General features: G+C 45.1%; 2 protein-coding genes across 3 annotated transcripts; one reads left to right on the forward strand and one right to left on the reverse strand.

Annotated features, from left to right (window-relative positions):
* Positions 1-824: 824 nt before the first annotated feature.
* Positions 825-6,222, reverse strand: LOC139397790 (NAD-dependent protein deacetylase sirtuin-3-like). 2 transcript variants are annotated; one of them, XR_011631125.1, is made up of 8 exons: positions 5,902-6,217; positions 5,510-5,753; positions 5,062-5,294; positions 4,396-4,496; positions 4,022-4,183; positions 3,835-3,883; positions 3,505-3,717; positions 828-1,356 (listed from the first exon to the last, which is right to left on the reverse strand). XR_011631125.1 is itself a non-coding variant. In XM_071144220.1 (7 exons), exons 1-7 carry the CDS (start codon positions 5,996-5,998, stop codon positions 1,336-1,338), a joined length of 1,071 nt encoding a protein of 356 aa, XP_071000321.1. In that variant the 5' UTR covers positions 5,999-6,222; the 3' UTR covers positions 825-1,335. The 2 variants fall into 2 exon arrangements, 1 of the variants encoding a protein (XP_071000321.1); XM_071144220.1 differs by lacking the exon at positions 3,835-3,883 and having other exon boundaries at positions 825-1,356; positions 5,902-6,222.
* Positions 6,223-6,483: 261 nt separating this feature from the next.
* LOC139397789 (26S proteasome non-ATPase regulatory subunit 13-like) lies at positions 6,484-14,523 on the forward strand. The gene is made up of 11 exons (XM_071144219.1): positions 6,484-6,699; positions 7,503-7,616; positions 7,757-7,812; positions 7,943-8,073; positions 8,301-8,472; positions 8,665-8,744; positions 8,963-9,088; positions 9,388-9,450; positions 11,159-11,239; positions 13,981-14,097; positions 14,381-14,523. The coding sequence occupies exons 1-11, from the start codon at positions 6,599-6,601 to the stop codon at positions 14,474-14,476; spliced, it is 1,137 nt and encodes a 378-aa protein (XP_071000320.1). The 5' UTR covers positions 6,484-6,598; the 3' UTR covers positions 14,477-14,523.
* The last annotated feature ends 1,500 nt before the right edge of the window (positions 14,524-16,023 follow it).

The following is a 16,023-nucleotide window of genomic DNA, read 5'->3' on the forward strand; positions in this document are numbered from 1 at the left end:
GCAGCAGTGTATGTGCAAAGTTTTAGACTGATCCAATGAACCATTGCATTTCTGTTCAATATTTTGTAACAAGACTGACCAAATGTCAACTTCTGTCAGTGAAATGAATCCACTGTGGTGTGACTAACCTTCTATCTAGAGGTATTTATCAGCTAGTTAAGTGTCTCATTGCCTCGTTCCAGTCACCTACTACTATTGAGAGAATCTGACGTCTGCTATATTATGTTCTGTACCCAATGTGCATCTCTTTGATGCAAACCTGTCAGGACAGTATAGAAACAAGTTAAATTATGAATGGTGTTATTTAACAGTAGTATGGGGTGTGACAGGTAGTCAAGGCTGTGTAGCAGGGTGGAAGCCGTGGAAGGGCATTTCAAAGGGTCCTATAGTATTACCATCATCTAGTGTGTGTGTGTGCACGTTGGGAGGAGAGGAGGATGGGGGGGGGGGGGGGGTAGCCATAGCCCTGGAAGATCTACCATTGTCCTCATCCTGTGGCTTTCAGCAGCATTGTCCATTAGGAAGTTCACAGGTCAATGGATTTGACCTTAAACAAAGTAGAACTGCATTGATTGAATTCCATTTAATGAATCAGTGACCTATTTGAGTTCAAGAGGGCTGAACGGAGTTCACAATACTGTACTTTAGCTCCATCTGGTGGTCACATGGACACATACATATATATATATATACATACATACACATATACAGATATATATACAGATATATACAGATATATACATATATATACTTGTATATACACACACACACACACACACACACACACACACGTGTATATACACACACACACACACCCTTCATGCTAAGAGTTCCAATTGTTGTTCAGCTTTATTAGCAGCGTAATCTCTCGTGACTGACAAAACAGAGGAGCTGATTTGGTTTCAAAAGTGCCACGATCATTAGCAACATCATGGTCAACAGGTCTGGTCGATGACATTGACAACAAAACCAGCCCTGTACGGGTCTTTATGTTAATTATTTACTGCAAAAACTGTACATGAGACAGAATTTTTTTAAAGCATAAAAGAATATCTCAAGATATTTACACATTTCACAGAAAACGAATAACTATAATCTATTAAACCAACCCAATACATTGCCTATTTGTCCTAAATGTCTTCCTCCATTGCTGCCTCTGTGTTGTGCTGATTGGCCGTTGTGTGGATCAAAGTCTGTTGAAGAGAGTTCCTTTAATGACAGATTCTCTGCTGAGCAGACAGTCTGCTGTAGTCCTGAGCTATGAGGCAGGTGGACTGAGGTGGACTGCAGCGGTGAGGCATTCTGAATGCTATCTTACAAGACACCGACCCGTCTTTATTCCTCCTCCTCTGTAGCCTGCAGATTAAAAACAAAACAAAACAGAAGATCCACATAGTGGAGGTTGAAGTTTATATTTTGAAGTGGTCCTGTGTAGCTCAGTGCAGCTTCCGGGATAGTGCTGCTCCATTCCCAGGACCACACGTATGTAACATGGATGTACGGAACTAAGTCACATTGGATAAAAACAGCTGCTCAATGGCATGCACTATAATACAGGGATTCTTGAAAGATGAGGAAATAAACTTTTTTTTTTTTTTTTAACACATATTTTTCTTAAATATTACAAATGAATAGTGAACGCTGTCAGACACCTTAAACGGCTTTACATTTCTACGTTTATTGTTCAAACAAGTGTTTAAATGCCTTGGTTGTTTAATTCTAACATTCGATTATTCAAGAGCTGTTCTTAGGCACGACGCATCGCAGAGTGCCTTGGACACAGCCCTTAGCCGTGGTATATTGGCCTTATATCACAAACCCAATAAGAGCCTTATTGCTATTATAAACTGGATTACCAACGTAATAAGAGCTGTAAAACTAAATGTTTTGTCATATCTATGGTATATGGTCTTTCAGCCAATACGAATTTCAGGGCTCAAACCACCCAGTTTCGAGCCCTGAATGCTGATTAGCTGGCTCCGCGTTGTGTCGTGCCTGAGAACGGCCCTTAGCTGTGGTATATTGGCCATATTGTTGAATACTTGTTTCTGATTGGCTTGAAGGGCATTCTAGAGTGTGCAGTATTTCCCTATAACCCACGCATGGTATATTTGCATGATAGAATTCATTGGCTATCGTTCATTCTTACATGTTCTATGTTTGAGCTGCTTTTGAAAGCAAACGTCCAATTGAAAACATCATTGCCATTGTTGAATTCGATGTTCCTAAAGGCAAACTAGGACTGCTGGTTTGGTTCGCTAAACTAGCAAGTCTTGTTTGGTTACCATGGCAACTCCTGAAGCTGTCTAGCAAACTCGCTAGCTACTTCAGTGGATATTGAACACATTTCTACCGGAAAATGAACACATTCCTAACAGCAAATATGTTAAAATTATAGCTTTGGTATAAAAGGGATAATCAACTAAAGATTCTATATATTCTTTAGAAAATAATGTAACTCTGTGGAAGGTCAGTTCCACTCCGTGAACACACCTTCCACGTCGTTCATTATTTTCCATAGATTGTCCCTTACATTAAAATCTCCAAACTTCCTTTTGTTTTGTTTTATAGCGCTATATAAAAGGCTAATTTCATTAGCATGTTGATATGTTTTTCTATATTCAGAACATAAAACAAAATGTACAAAACATTATCCCTTAGGTCTAGGACAGGAAGTACTTCAATAGTTGAAGTATATGTTTCAGAACGACGTATCTTAAGGGGGTTTAGCCGTCTGTGACGGAGTTGACAAGTCACTGATGAAGTGGACAACAAACACTCAAAACAGACATTTTTTTTTTTACCTCTGAAAAATAGAAGTTCAACACAAAGGTTTAGTAAAATATAGAAAATAATTCATTTGAAAATTTTCCAATAAAAGCATCAATCTATCAGGTTTTTCAGACAGAATTTACGTTACATGAAAATCTGAGGAGTTTGTTTTACTGAGTAGAAAAAAAATTTAAATGTTTATTCATTCAAGTTGTATACAAAGTAGCAATTTAGTTTTTCCTCGGGTGCTTCATGACTCTAAAATCTCATTTAAAATAAACATATTTGAACCAAAATTCCCATCCTATCAGGGAGATGGAGTTGACAGTTTATGGTTGTGGCCATAGTGATTTGAATATTGTTTGTTTAATTCTATCAACATTTGAGAACTTTCCAGACCATGAGTGGCCTTGTTGCACTCCATGTAATGAGGACATGAATAAGGGGTCCTTATGGTAGTAGAGCTGTCCCTGCTCATTCCTGATTCATTTAGGATTTCAGACAAATCTGACTGAGTCGACCAAATCTCCAGACACATTTTTTAGGAATCACAGTTTTGAGAGAAATATTATTTAAAGTCAAATAACGGAACAATTTGTAATTTTGTCCATACATTAAGTCTCTGAATGCTCTGAAAATCAGTGAATGCAAAGAGCCCAGGGTTTAGGTGCATTTTTGTGTTAAATGCGTACGTGACACGTGTGTAAATCAGATGATTTCCCATGAACCAACCTTCTTAGCATTGGCAGCCATGAGAGCCTCCAGCTGGTGGTTCCAGCCCAGGACATCAGCCAGCATCTGCACCCCACCGACCACATCCCCTAGCTGGGCCACATCATTGTGTCGCGGGGTCCCCCAAGCGAAGGGCCCCACCAGGTCTCTGTTGATAAGTAGGCGAGGGACAGAGTCCCTCACAGCTCCGGCCAGACTGGCAAAGGGCTCCACCTAGTGTATTGACATGGAACAACATGTTTTAAGTCTCCAGTAAATAAATAAAAAATAAATAAAAATAATAATAATAAATAAATGTAAAAATATATATATATATACACACACACACACCGGAGATATCTTTTATAGGAACCCTGGACTGAGTGAAACCCTGTCCTGCCTGATTGACAGGTGAATAACAGGAGAATAGCGTGTTAACTGGTTTATAACATGTTTATAACTGTGAATAACAGCTTACTAACAGCCACATAACGTGTGTATAACATCTTAATAACACATTGACAGCAGTGTTCCTCACCTCCAGAGAGGTACCCATGATAATGAGGAGGTCTGCCAGGGGAAAGTCCTTCAGGTAGCTGAAGTAGTGAGGAGGTAGTTCCTCCCCAAAGAAGACAATGTCAGGCTTCACCACACCCTTACAAGTGGGACACTTAGGGATTGTCCCCTTCATAATGTCAGGCTAAGAAGTAGACAAACACACAGGAGAAATACAGGAAATCAAAACTAGATATATTTTAACAACAAGCCACTGCATCAAACTATTATCTTTCAAACTTAAGAAACTTTCACAAATGACAGTATCGGAGCTAGATGGATTGAAGTCTCTCAATAATATGAATCAGTTGTAACAGGGAAATGCTCTGAGAATGGTGTGATAGTTAACCGACTCACACGTAGCTCCTCCCCCTTGTAGTCTCTGAGACACACAGTACAGGTAGCAGTAGCAAACGAGCCGTGTGCCTCCACCAGTTTCTCAGGGGGGATTCCTGCCACTAGAGTCACACACACACAGTGAAACACAGCGAGATAGACAGAGAGGGAGAGAGGCAGTGAAACAAATCAAATCAAATGTTATTTGTCACATACACATGGTTAGCAGATGTTAATGCGAGTGTAGCGAAATGCTTGTGCTTCTAGTTCCGACAATGCAGTAATATCCAATGAGTAATCTAACCTAACAATTTCACAACAACTACCGTATACACACAAGTGTAAAGGAATGAATAAGAATTTGTACATAAAAATATATGAATGAGCGATGGCCCGAACGGCATAGGCAAGATGCAGTGGATGGTATAGAGTACAGTATATACATATGAGATGAGTAATGTAGGGTATGTAAACATTATATGAAGTGGCATTGTTTAAAGTGGCTAGTGATACATTTATTACATCAATTTTTCCATTATTAAAGTGTCTGGAGTTGAGTCAGTATGTTGGCAGCAGCCACACAGCGTGTGTGAGAGAGAGAGAGAGAGAGAGAGAGAGAGATGACAGGCTCCTGTGTGTATTATCTGAACTGTTTTTCAATATGGTCACACTAGTGGATCCACTTACGTCTCTCCAGGCCGTCGATATTCTGCGTGTACATTCTGAGGAGCTGGCCCTTGTCATGAAGCAGACGTATGAAATAGTGTGTGAGGTTGGGTTGGTAGTTGCCTGGGTACAGCTCTTTGGCCAGGGCAAAGAAAGGGTTGGGGTTGTGATGGAAGTAGTTGATCTCGAAGATGGCTTCTGCGTAAGGAAGATTATACTGCTGGAGGTTGTCATAGAGACCACTGCCAGGGGACCTGTCCAAGGAAAGTAGGGAGAAAAAGGTTTCCTACAAAGTCTGTGCATTCATTGTATTCCTGACATGGATTGACTGAACATCTCAAACACTTTCCAAATATTTGAGGTTGCATTTGATGGAACTTCAACCAATGGAATCATCCCAAAAGTGCAAAACCGTACCTTGCCCACCAGTCAAGTGCACCTCAAGCATTTAAAATATACCGCTTGTCACCTGAAGTCTGGGATACCACTAGGTGTGCTGATCCCAGCCCCTGCCATCACTATGATCCTCTTGTACTGTCCGCCTCTGATGTTCTTAGTGAGGTCCTCTAGCGTCTGCTGCTTGGAGTCCTCCACTCCTCCTCTACAGAACAGTCCTCGAAACCCAGGCCACCAGACTGTCTTGTCTTGGCTTGGACGTAGACCGTGGACATCCCTTTGCCTTGGAGCGAGGAATAATGTTCTTTGCTGTTGATCTGAGAAGGTAATGCATGTGGTGAAGTTACTGAGTAACTAGCTACTATCCTCATCGATCATCGTAGGTCTATGTAATGTTCACATCAATCTCAAAAGCAGCTTTCAAATTACAATTCGTTTCAAATCGATATTTAGGCTCTTGCTTACGTTTGAGTTTGATGAATCTAGCTGTACTCGATGTAATAGTATGATACAGATATAACCTGCCCTTGTAGACCAGTGGCGAGGACATGAAATAAGTCATAGCTAGCTGCAAGAAATACACAGTATATTTGTAGCCTTCTCTAGAGCCGCATCTTCATTTTGGAAGCAGGCAGTTGAAGCGCATGTTTTTACACAAGAAGAACCATTTCAATAGCATAACTCTCCTAAGCTTTAGCTACATTTCATAATGCACAACATTCGCTCAAAACAAATGTGAGCCACTGCATTAGTCTGTTGTTGCTCTGGTTACCTTTGAACTCGTATACCGTAAAATATGTAAAATTATATAATACAGTTTAGAATAAACAATTTAAATATACGTGCTCACTGTCATTATTTTATAAATTGTAAATATCAGTTTGGTTCACTAATATCGAGTAATTAAACCACTTATCGTGATTACATCTCTAATATATATATATATACATATATGGGGTAATAAAAAAACACGTAAAACACGTAAACGCGTATTTATTAGAAACATTACGGTAGATGTTCCTGTGTCAGCTCAGCTCCCATGAGTCTTTGCGTCTGCTCTTTGCTTGTGGTGCTAGCTGTTCAGTTAGCTAGCTAGCAATTATAGATACAAGTTGTCAACGCGTTTCTTATTCGGTATCTAAAATCTAAACCTACCGCGACAATGAAAGATGTTACCGGGTACCTCAAAACGCAACAGAGCATCAGTTCGACTCCGGAGATGGCATCGGAATGGCACACACTGGAGGAGTTTTACAACAAAAAGTAAGGAAAGCGTCTTGTCTACGTTAGCTAGTTTTTGTATGTCATTCATGCGCTGAGTCATGGAGTTAGCCTACTAATGCTACAGTAGCTAGCTAAACACCAACCATCAGTGAATGACACACAAACAATCCACCAACTGTGAATTGTGTAGAGTGGAATAAAACATGAAATATATTTTATTCGTAACATGTGACTAACGTTACCGAAAATAAAATGTTATGATAGTCGTCATGTCCACAATCTTCCTTGATGCTATGCGGTTAACGGTTGCTAAAATGCTTCAGTAGACAGGGAGGATAGCTAGTTAGTTAACGTTAGTTTTTTTTTTTTTGCGTTTAGAGACTTTTGCAATCTTGCAAGGCCATAGGTATTCATAGTCTCCGTCTTCCCTTCATCAGGCGGCAGGTAGACTAGTGGCCAGAGAGTTGGACTAGTAAGTTAACAGAAAATATCGAATTCCCAAACTGACAAGGTAAACATCAGTCGTTCTGTCCCTGAACAGGCAGTTACCACTGTTCCTAGGCTGTCATTGAAAATGAGATTTTGTTCTTAACTGACTTGCCTAGTTAAATAAAGGTAAAATATATCCGACCAGCTGCCACTAACCCCATTCAGTGCAGGATTGTTTCTTATTCATCATTCATCATTATTCATCTAACAATTTTTTCAGAATGGCACAAATTCCCCGATATCAGGGTACTCATGTCAACATGTTTGCTTTCAGAGCATATTTGATCCCAAATTATAAGGGGGAGAGATACCCCCTTCTAGTACCTAACCATACCTCGTCTTTCCATTGACAGGTTGTGGCATCAGTTGACCCTAAAGCTCACAGACTTTGTAAAAGACCCTTGCTTTGCCACAGGAGATGGCCTCATACAACTGTACGATAACTTCCTCAGTGACTTTGACCACAGGTAGGACCAACACCAACCTACAGTAATAACTGCTTCTCTGACAATTGGAATAGTAGCTAGAATTACAACACTGTTTAGTAGTCTAATCTCTGAGTGTTCAGTTGTAACCTTTTCTTTCTCTATCTCTCTGTCGTTTCTAGAATCAACCCCCTGTCTCTGGTGGAGATAATCCTGTATGTTGCCAGACAGATGACAGGTAAGAACACAGTCGGGACATGCAGTCTGTAGTCCTATCACCTTTTTCGCTGATGCTAAGTAATTGAACTTGAATCCACTCAGATCCACGCGTGCGATTTCAACCAGCTCAACCAAGTTCTCCTTTTCAGATCCTAAAGATGCTATCACTTTCCTTGAGAAGACTAAGGAGAAGGTGAAGAGCAACGATGAGTCGGTCATTCTGTGCAAGACATCTATTGGAGCCCTTAAACTGGAGATAAATGACCTTCCAGCCACAAAGGTAACACACTGTCTGGGCATACAGTAACTTGTAGGTAAAAAACCTGGAAAACAAACATCTCAATGGAGACCTGTCCCAAGACGGCAGTAATCAAAACAATCAAAAGCATACAATAGCTTACTGAAGCCAGATGTACATGTATGTACATTTCAATCCAATGTATCTGTATGCGAACCCTGCCAGTCCACCGCTCTAGCCACTAGTCTACCCTGCCTTCCGTCCTGCAGATATTAATTGAGGAGGTGGAGGAGACGCTGAATAACTTGCCGGGTGTGACGTCAGTCCACGGGCGATTCTACGACCTGTCCAGCAAATACTACCGCATCGTGGGGAACCACGCCTCTTACTACAAGGACGCTCTGCGCTACCTCGGCTGTGTCGACATCAAAGACCTGCCAGGTAACATCTGTTTACAATGTACAGAGGCAGTATGTTGCACTGAAATCATACAGCAGAATTTAATGTTGGTAAAATCACAAAAGCATCATTAGAATTATTATTTTTTTTTTTTACAATTGTTTGAAGGCGTTATTAGTTTTTTGTGTGCTAGTACTCACTAGCTGTCATAACTGATATCTTTATATCCATCAGAGACAGAGAAGCAGGAGAGGGCTTTCACACTGGGTCTGGCTGGACTCTTAGGAGAAGGAGTTTACAACTTCGGAGAGCTGGTAATTACCCATCACCACCCTTGTGATAGTTGTGTTTTTGAGGTATCCTCCCATTTGGTGAGATATTAGTCTGTCTGATAATAAGCATCAAGCAGCCATTTTAAAGCTAGATTTGGCTGAGCTACAGCCACAAAAGTTTGGGCTCAAGTTTTACCTTCAAAGCACCAGATGGCTTTGACAGCCTTTGTTTGACAGCCTGTCTCTGCTTGTGTTTTTAGCTGATGCACCCAGTACTGGAGTCCCTAAGGAGCACAGACAAGCAGTGGCTGATAGACACATTGTACTCCTTCAACGGAGGCAACGTGGAGAAGTTCCAGGCCTACAAGTCTGCCTGGGGAGCGCAGGTAACCAGCACAACTGGCTATAGTACGGCCTACAACAGCCGGGTTGAATGTACTCTATGGAAACTATCGCTGCAAGAAATAAAGATTGAAAACTATTGTCGCTCCCGTTGTCTCGTTCCAGAATGTGTTATTGTTTATTCGCATGGACATGGGGTTTTGTTGAGGTGCTATGATTGGAGGCCCATTTTTTTAAAAATGATAATGCAAGTTAATAATGTTACAATAATCACAGAAGATTAGAAATCACCTGTCATTTAACCAACAAACACTGCTCATTTCAACGTGTGTCTGTGTTGCAGCCTGACCTGGCAGCCAACGAAGCCAAACTGATGCAGAAGATTCAGCTGCTGTGTGTGATGGAGGTGGGTTCTCCTTTCTCTCTCTTCTTCTTCTCTACACGGCAGAACTAATGCTCTCTCTAATTGAATGTTTTATAGTGCAGGAGAACTGACGTTTGGATACAGGTTTTACTTTTCACAATGAATGTGTTTTACCCAAGGGTAGGAACTGAGAAATGTCATATTTTTAGAGGAACAGAATCTGAACCGGGAACGAAAGTGATCTATGCTGTTCCAGAACAGTTATTTTGAAAGCCTGGGAACCGATTAATAACTTTACATTTCGGGTATTTTTTTCTAGTCCCACAAAAAAAACACAACAAAGTGGTTATGCAAAGCCCTCCCTCTGTCACTCAGAAACTTCTTTCAGTGTCTGCCTGCCCCTCCCCCTCCTTCCGAAGCCCTCCCTCTGTCACTCAGAAACTTCTTCCAGTGTCTGCCTGCCCCTCCCCCTCCTTCTGAAGCCCTCCCCCTGTCCTCCCTCAGTGTCTGCCTGCCCCTCCCCCTCCTTCCGAAGCCCTCCCTCTGTCACTCAGAAACTTCTTCCAGTGTCTGCCTGCCCCTCCCCCTCCTTCTGAAGCCCTCCCTCTGTCCTCCCTCAGTGTCTGCCTGCCCCTCCCCCTCCTTCCGAAGCCCTCCCTCTGTCACTCAGAAACTTCTTCCAGTGTCTGCCTGCCCCTCCCCCTCCTTCAGAAGCCCTCCCTCTGTCCTCCCTCGGTGTCTGCCTGCCCCTCCCCCTCCTTCTGAAGCCCTCCCTCTGTCCTCCCTCAGTGTCTGCCTGCCCCTCCCCCTCCTTCTGATGCCCTCCCTCTGTCACTCAGAAACTTCTTCCAGTGTCTGCCTGCCCCTCCCCCTCCTTCAGAAGCCCTCCCTCTGTCCTCCCTCGGTGTCTGCCTGCCCCTCCCCCTCATTCTGAAGCCCTCCCTCTGTCCTCCCTCAGTGTCTGCCTGCCCCTCCCCCTCCTTCTGAAGCCCTCCCTCTGTCACTCAGAAACTTCTTCCAGTGTCTGCCTGTCAGATCTTTGCCAGTGTGTGAGTGTGTGGGCTACTGTAGCCTCCCCCCTCTGAAGCATAGGCTACTGTAGCCCCTCCCCCCTCTGAAGCATAGGCTACTGTAGCCCCTCCCCCCTCTGAAGCATAGGCTACTGTAGCCTACTGATGGTATAGGCATGATAACAGAAGAACAGCTTCAATTTTTCAATGCTAGTTAATGATACCATAGTTATCAAATTTTATTTGTCACATACACATGGTTAGCAGATGTTAATGCGAGTGTAGCGAAATGCTTGTGCTTCTAGTTCCGACCATTCACAACAACAACAACCTTATACACACAAGTGTAAAGGAATGATTAACAATATGTACATAAAAATATATGAATGAGCGATGGCCCGAACGGCATAGGCAAGATGCAGTAGATGGTATAGAGTACAGTATATACATATGAGATGAGTAATGTAGGCTATGTAAACATTATATAAAGTGGCATAGTTTAAAGTGGCTAGTGATACATTTATTACATCCTGAGTCACATTTTTTTTTAATGGTTCAGAATGAAACGATTGGAAAATAAATTAGCTTCCAACACCTGATTTTTACCAGCTTACTGTTGGATGCACTGATTGGTCAGTCTCTCTGGGTCACAGCGCCTGCTTAATGACGAGGATACATGTAAATGATGCTCTCAAACAGCCCTAACAGGTCTACCTCTTCTTCTTCTCTCCTCCGTCTAGATGACGTTCACTCGTCCCGCCAACAACAGACAGCTGACCTTCCATGAGATTGGACAGAGTGCCAAGATCCCCGTGAACGAGGTCAGTTGGTCATCAATTCACCAATCGTATGTCACTTATGACAAATCATTCATATCTGGAGGCTTCCTATGATCATAGGTCTGTATCCGTGGTCACCTGGTCCACAGGCGATTTCCCAGCACAATAACACCCAATTAAAATAACATTTAGTTGAGTCGGTGCTTTACTGTCTGGAACTATAGGCCTGCACATCCTGTGGCTCCACCTCCGGGGTTGGTGACAACTGGGGTTTATCTGGGGACCAGGGTTGGTGACAACTGGGGTTTATCTGGGGACCAGGGTTGGTGACAACTGGGGTTTATCTGGGGACCAGGGTTGGTGACAACTGGGGTTTATCTGGGGACCAGGGTTGGTGACAACTGGGGTTTATCTGGAGACCAGGGTTGGTGACAACTGGGGTTTATCTGGAGACCAGGGTCGGTGACAACTGGGGTTTATCTGGAGACCAGGGTTGGTGACAACTGGGGTTTATCTGGAGACCAGGGTTGGTGACAACTGGGGTTTATCTGGAGACCAGGGTTGGTGACAACTGGGGTTTATCTGGGGACCAGGGTTGGTGACAACTGGGGTTTATCTGGGGACCAGGGTTGGTGACAACTGGGGTTTATCTGGGGACCAGGGTTGGTGACAACTGGGGTTTATCTGGAGACCAGGGTTGGGGTTTATCTGGAGACCAGGGTTGGGGTTTATCTGGAGACCAGGGTTGGTGACAACTGGGGTTTATCTGGAGACCAGGGTTGGGGTTTATCTGGAGACCATGGTTGGTGACAACTGGGGTTTATCTGGGGACCAGGGTTGGTGACAACTGGGGTTTATCTGGGGACCAGGGTTGGTGACAACTGGGGTTTATCTGGAGACCAGGGTTGGGGTTTATCTGGAGACCAGGGTTGGTGACAACTGGGGTTTATCTGGAGACCAGGGTTGGTGACAACTGGGGTTTATCTGGAGACCAGGGTTGGTGACAACTGGGGTTTATCTGGAGACCAGGGTTGGGGTTTATCTGGAGACCAGGGTTGGGGTTTATCTGGAGACCAGGGTTGGGGTTTATCTGGAGACCAGGGTTGGGGTTTATCTGGAGACCAGGGTTGGTGACCACTGGGGTTTATCTGGAGACCAGGGTTGGGGTTTATCTGGAGACCAGGGTTGGTGACAACTGGGGTTTATCTGGGGACCAGGGTTGGTGACCACTGGGGTTTATCTGGAGACCAGGGTTGGAGTTTATCTGGAGACCAGGGTTGGAGTTTATCTGGAGACCAGGGTTGGGGTTTATCTGGAGACCAGGGTTGGTGACAACTGGGGTTTATCTGGGGACCAGGGTTGGTGACAACTGGGGTTTATCTGGGGACCAGGGTTGGTGACAACTGGGGTTTATCTGGCGATCAGGGTTGGGGTTTATCTGGAGACCAGGGTTGGTGACAACTGGGGTTCATCTGGAGACCAGGGTTGGTGACAACTGGGGTTTATCTGGGGACCAGGGTTGGTGACAACTGGGGTTTATCTGGAGACCAGGGTTGGGGTTTATCTGGAGACCAGGGTTGGGGTTTATCTGGAGACCAGGGTTGGGGTTTATCTGGAGACCAGGGTTGGGGTTTATCTGGAGACCAGGGTTGGGGTTTATCTGGAGACCAGGGTTGGGGTTTATCTGGAGACCAGGGTTGGTGACCACTGGGGTTTATCTGGAGACCAGGGTTGGTGACAACTGGGGTTTATCTGGGGACCAGGGTTGGTGACAACTGGGGTTTATCTGGGGACCAGGGTTGGTGACAACTGGGGTTTATCTGGGGACCAGGGTTGGTGACAACTGGGGTTTATCTGGAGACCAGGGTTGGGGTTTATCTGGAGACCAGGGTTGGTGACAACTGGGGTTTATCTGGAGACCAGGGTTGGTGACAACTGGGGTTTATCTGGAGACCAGGGTTGGGGTTTATCTGGAGACCAGGGTTGGGGTTTATCTGGAGACCAGGGTTGGTGACAACTGGGGTTTATCTGGGGACCAGGGTTGGTGACAACTGGGGTTTATCTGGAGACCAGGGTTGGGGTTTATCTGGGGACCAGGGTTGGTGACCACTGGGGTTTATCTGGGGACCAGGGTTGGTGACCACTGGGGTTTATCTGGAGACCAGGGTTGGTGACAACTGGGGTTTATCTGGAGACCAGGGTTGGGGTTTATCTGGAGACCAGGGTTGGGGTTTATCTGGAGACCAGGGTTGGTGACCACTGGGGTTTATCTGGGGACCAGGGTTGGTGACAACTGGGGTTTATCTGGAGACCAGGGTTGGTGACAACTGGGGTTTATCTGGGGACCAGGGTTGGGGTTTATCTGGGGACCAGGGTTGGTGACAACTGGGGTTTATCTGGAGACCAGGGTTGGTTACCACTGGGGTTTATCTGGAGACCAGGGTTGGGGTTTATCTGGGGACCAGGGTTGGGGTTTATCAGGAGACCAGGGTTGGGGTTTATCTGGAGACCAGGGTTGGTGACCACTGGGGTTTATCTGGAGACCAGGGTTGGGGTTTATCTGGGGACCAGGGTTGGGGTTTATCTGGAGACCAGGGTTGGGGTTTATCTGGAGACCAGGGTTGGGGTTTATCTGGAGACCAGGGTTGGGGTTTATCTGGAGACCAGGGTTGGGGTTTATCTGGAGACCAGGGTTGGTGACCACTGGGGTTTATCTGGAGAGTTGATTGTAAACGGTTTGAACCTGACTTGGTCTGGTTGTGATTCTTGGTTGTCCCCTGCAGGTGGAGCTGCTAGTGATGAAAGCTCTGTCTGTGGGTCTGATCAAAGGAAACATTGACGAGGTGGACCAGAAGGTTCAGATGACCTGGGTGCAGCCCCGAGTACTGGACCTGCAGCAGGTACATGCATTCTCCTTAACATATTCATATTCACGGGCCCAGGAATAATGATCGATCAATGAGAAGCACCGGTTCTCAGGGGCTGGACACGACTCCTGGTTTGGACCAGAAACAGGGGAATATTCTGTTTTACTATAATGTCCTCTGTAACGCAAGACATTGAGACCAATCCTAGTTGTGGTTAAAATAAGTTGGCTTTGAGCTATAGAAATCATCCTCGACATATGGAAAAGCTTGTGAATGTTAACCTTTGACCCTGACTCTCTTCCTTGTCCCTGTTCAGATCAAGGGCATGAAGGACCGGTTGGACCTCTGGTGTGGGGATGTGAAAAACATGGCTGTGTTGGTGGAACAGCAGGCCCACGATATCCTCACCTAGACAGGCCTCCTCCCCTTGGTTTAGCCTCACCTAGACAGGCGCCCCCCCCCCCCCCCCCCCCCCCCCCCCCCCCTTGGTTTAGCATCACTTAGACAGGCCTCCTCCCCTTGGTTTAGCATCACCTAGACAGGCCTCCTCCCCTTGGTTTAGCATCACCTAGACAGGCCTCCTCCCCCTGGTTTAGCCTCACCTAGACAGGCCTCCTTCCCTTGGTTTAGCCTCACCTAGACAGGCCTCCTTCCCTTGGTTTAGCCTCACCTAGACAGGCCTCCTCCCCCTGGTTTAGCCTCACCTAGACAGGCCTCCTCCCTCTGGTCTCCTCCATGGCCCTAACCAGAACAACCCCCTAACCTCTAGACACTTGTAGAGATCAGAGAAGATTTATTTGATAGGTTTATGCAGTATGATGATAGTACCTTGCCCTCTGATAGTCTAGGTAGAGTTTTGGCCATATTGCTTACACCAGTCAGATCCTCTCAGACAAGGGTCTAAGGTGTAGGTGCCAGAATGTTCTTCTGGACAGGGCCCTTCCCCCAGCCTGTTCACCCCTAGAACAGACACCATCACAGGAATCCTCTCAGACAAGGGTCTAAGGTGTAGGTGCCAGGATGTTCTTCTGGACAGGGCCCTTCTCCCAGCCTGTTCACCCCTAGAACAGACCCCCATCACAGGAATCCTCTCAGACAAGGGTCTAAGGTGTAGGTGCAAGGATGTTCTTCTGGACAGGGCCCTTCCCCCCGCCTGTTCACCCCTAGAACAGACACCCATCACAGGAATCCTCTCAGACAAGGGTCTAAGGTGTAGGTGCCAGGATGTTCTTCTGGACAGGGCCCTTCTCCCAGCCTGTTCACCCCTAGAACAGACCCCCATCACAGGAATCCTCTCAGACAAGGGTCTAAGGTGTAGGTGCAAGGATGTTCTTCTGGACAGGGCCCTTCCCCCCCGCCTGTTCACCCCTAGAACAGACCCCCATCACAGGAATCCTCTCAGACAAGGGTCTAAGGTGTAGGTGCCAGGATGTTCTTCTGGACAGGGCCCTTCTCCCCGCCTGTTCACCCCTAGAACAGACCCCCATCACAGGAATCCTTCCTTCCTCTACCTACCTATCTCCCAGAAGGACTGATGCATCCAACTTTTTCAGTTTTTTTATTTTATTTGTATTTTTGTTGGGGTTCTGTGTACGTTCTTGTTACTTTATAGCAGTACATAAATACAAGGAAACATTGTTCAATTTTGAAATAAAAATGACAAATGCTTGTTGGTGAAACATTACCCTTCAAACATGAATTGTGGATGTGACTGTGTTTAGACCTATTGGTTGTATTGACTAATAGAATGACAGTTTCTCCAACCCTGGATCCTGAGGTATGTTTAAATGTTTAACCAGAAGGTCATATTGTGTTTAGGAGAGTTGTAACAACATACGCCTCTTGAGTTGGCACTTGCTGAAATTACATTCAATGTTCTCAAGAAATGTTCTAGATCACATCCTCTGTTGCCCCCTGCTCTGCCCCCTGCTCTGCCCCCTGCTCTGCTCCCTGCTCTGC

Source organism: Oncorhynchus clarkii, unplaced genomic scaffold (genome assembly GCF_045791955.1).
Source record: "Oncorhynchus clarkii lewisi isolate Uvic-CL-2024 unplaced genomic scaffold, UVic_Ocla_1.0 unplaced_contig_9042_pilon_pilon, whole genome shotgun sequence".
In the NCBI taxonomy this organism is placed as follows: domain Eukaryota; kingdom Metazoa; phylum Chordata; class Actinopteri; order Salmoniformes; family Salmonidae; genus Oncorhynchus; species Oncorhynchus clarkii.

What these genes read in the sequence shown, in the direction of transcription:
- LOC139397790 (XM_071144220.1), bottom strand. Translation starts at nt 5,998, where the DNA reads ATGACTTATTTCATGTCCTCGCCACTGGTCTACAAGGGCAGGTTATAT. An exon ending in TAGATTCATCAAACTCAAAC is followed by an intron (nt 5,754 to 5,901) that starts GTAAGCAAGAGC and finishes TTACCTTCTCAG; the next exon opens with ATCAACAGCAAAGAACATTA. An exon ending in TATCGACGGCCTGGAGAGAC is followed by an intron (nt 4,497 to 5,061) that starts GTAAGTGGATCC and finishes GTGTGACTCTAG; the next exon opens with TGGCAGGAATCCCCCCTGAG.
- LOC139397789 (XM_071144219.1), top strand. Translation starts at nt 6,599, where the DNA reads ATGAAAGATGTTACCGGGTACCTCAAAACGCAACAGAGCATCAGTTCG. An exon ending in ATGACCTTCCAGCCACAAAG is followed by an intron (nt 8,074 to 8,300) that starts GTAACACACTGT and finishes TCCGTCCTGCAG; the next exon opens with ATATTAATTGAGGAGGTGGA. An exon ending in AGTCTGCCTGGGGAGCGCAG is followed by an intron (nt 9,089 to 9,387) that starts GTAACCAGCACA and finishes TCTGTGTTGCAG; the next exon opens with CCTGACCTGGCAGCCAACGA.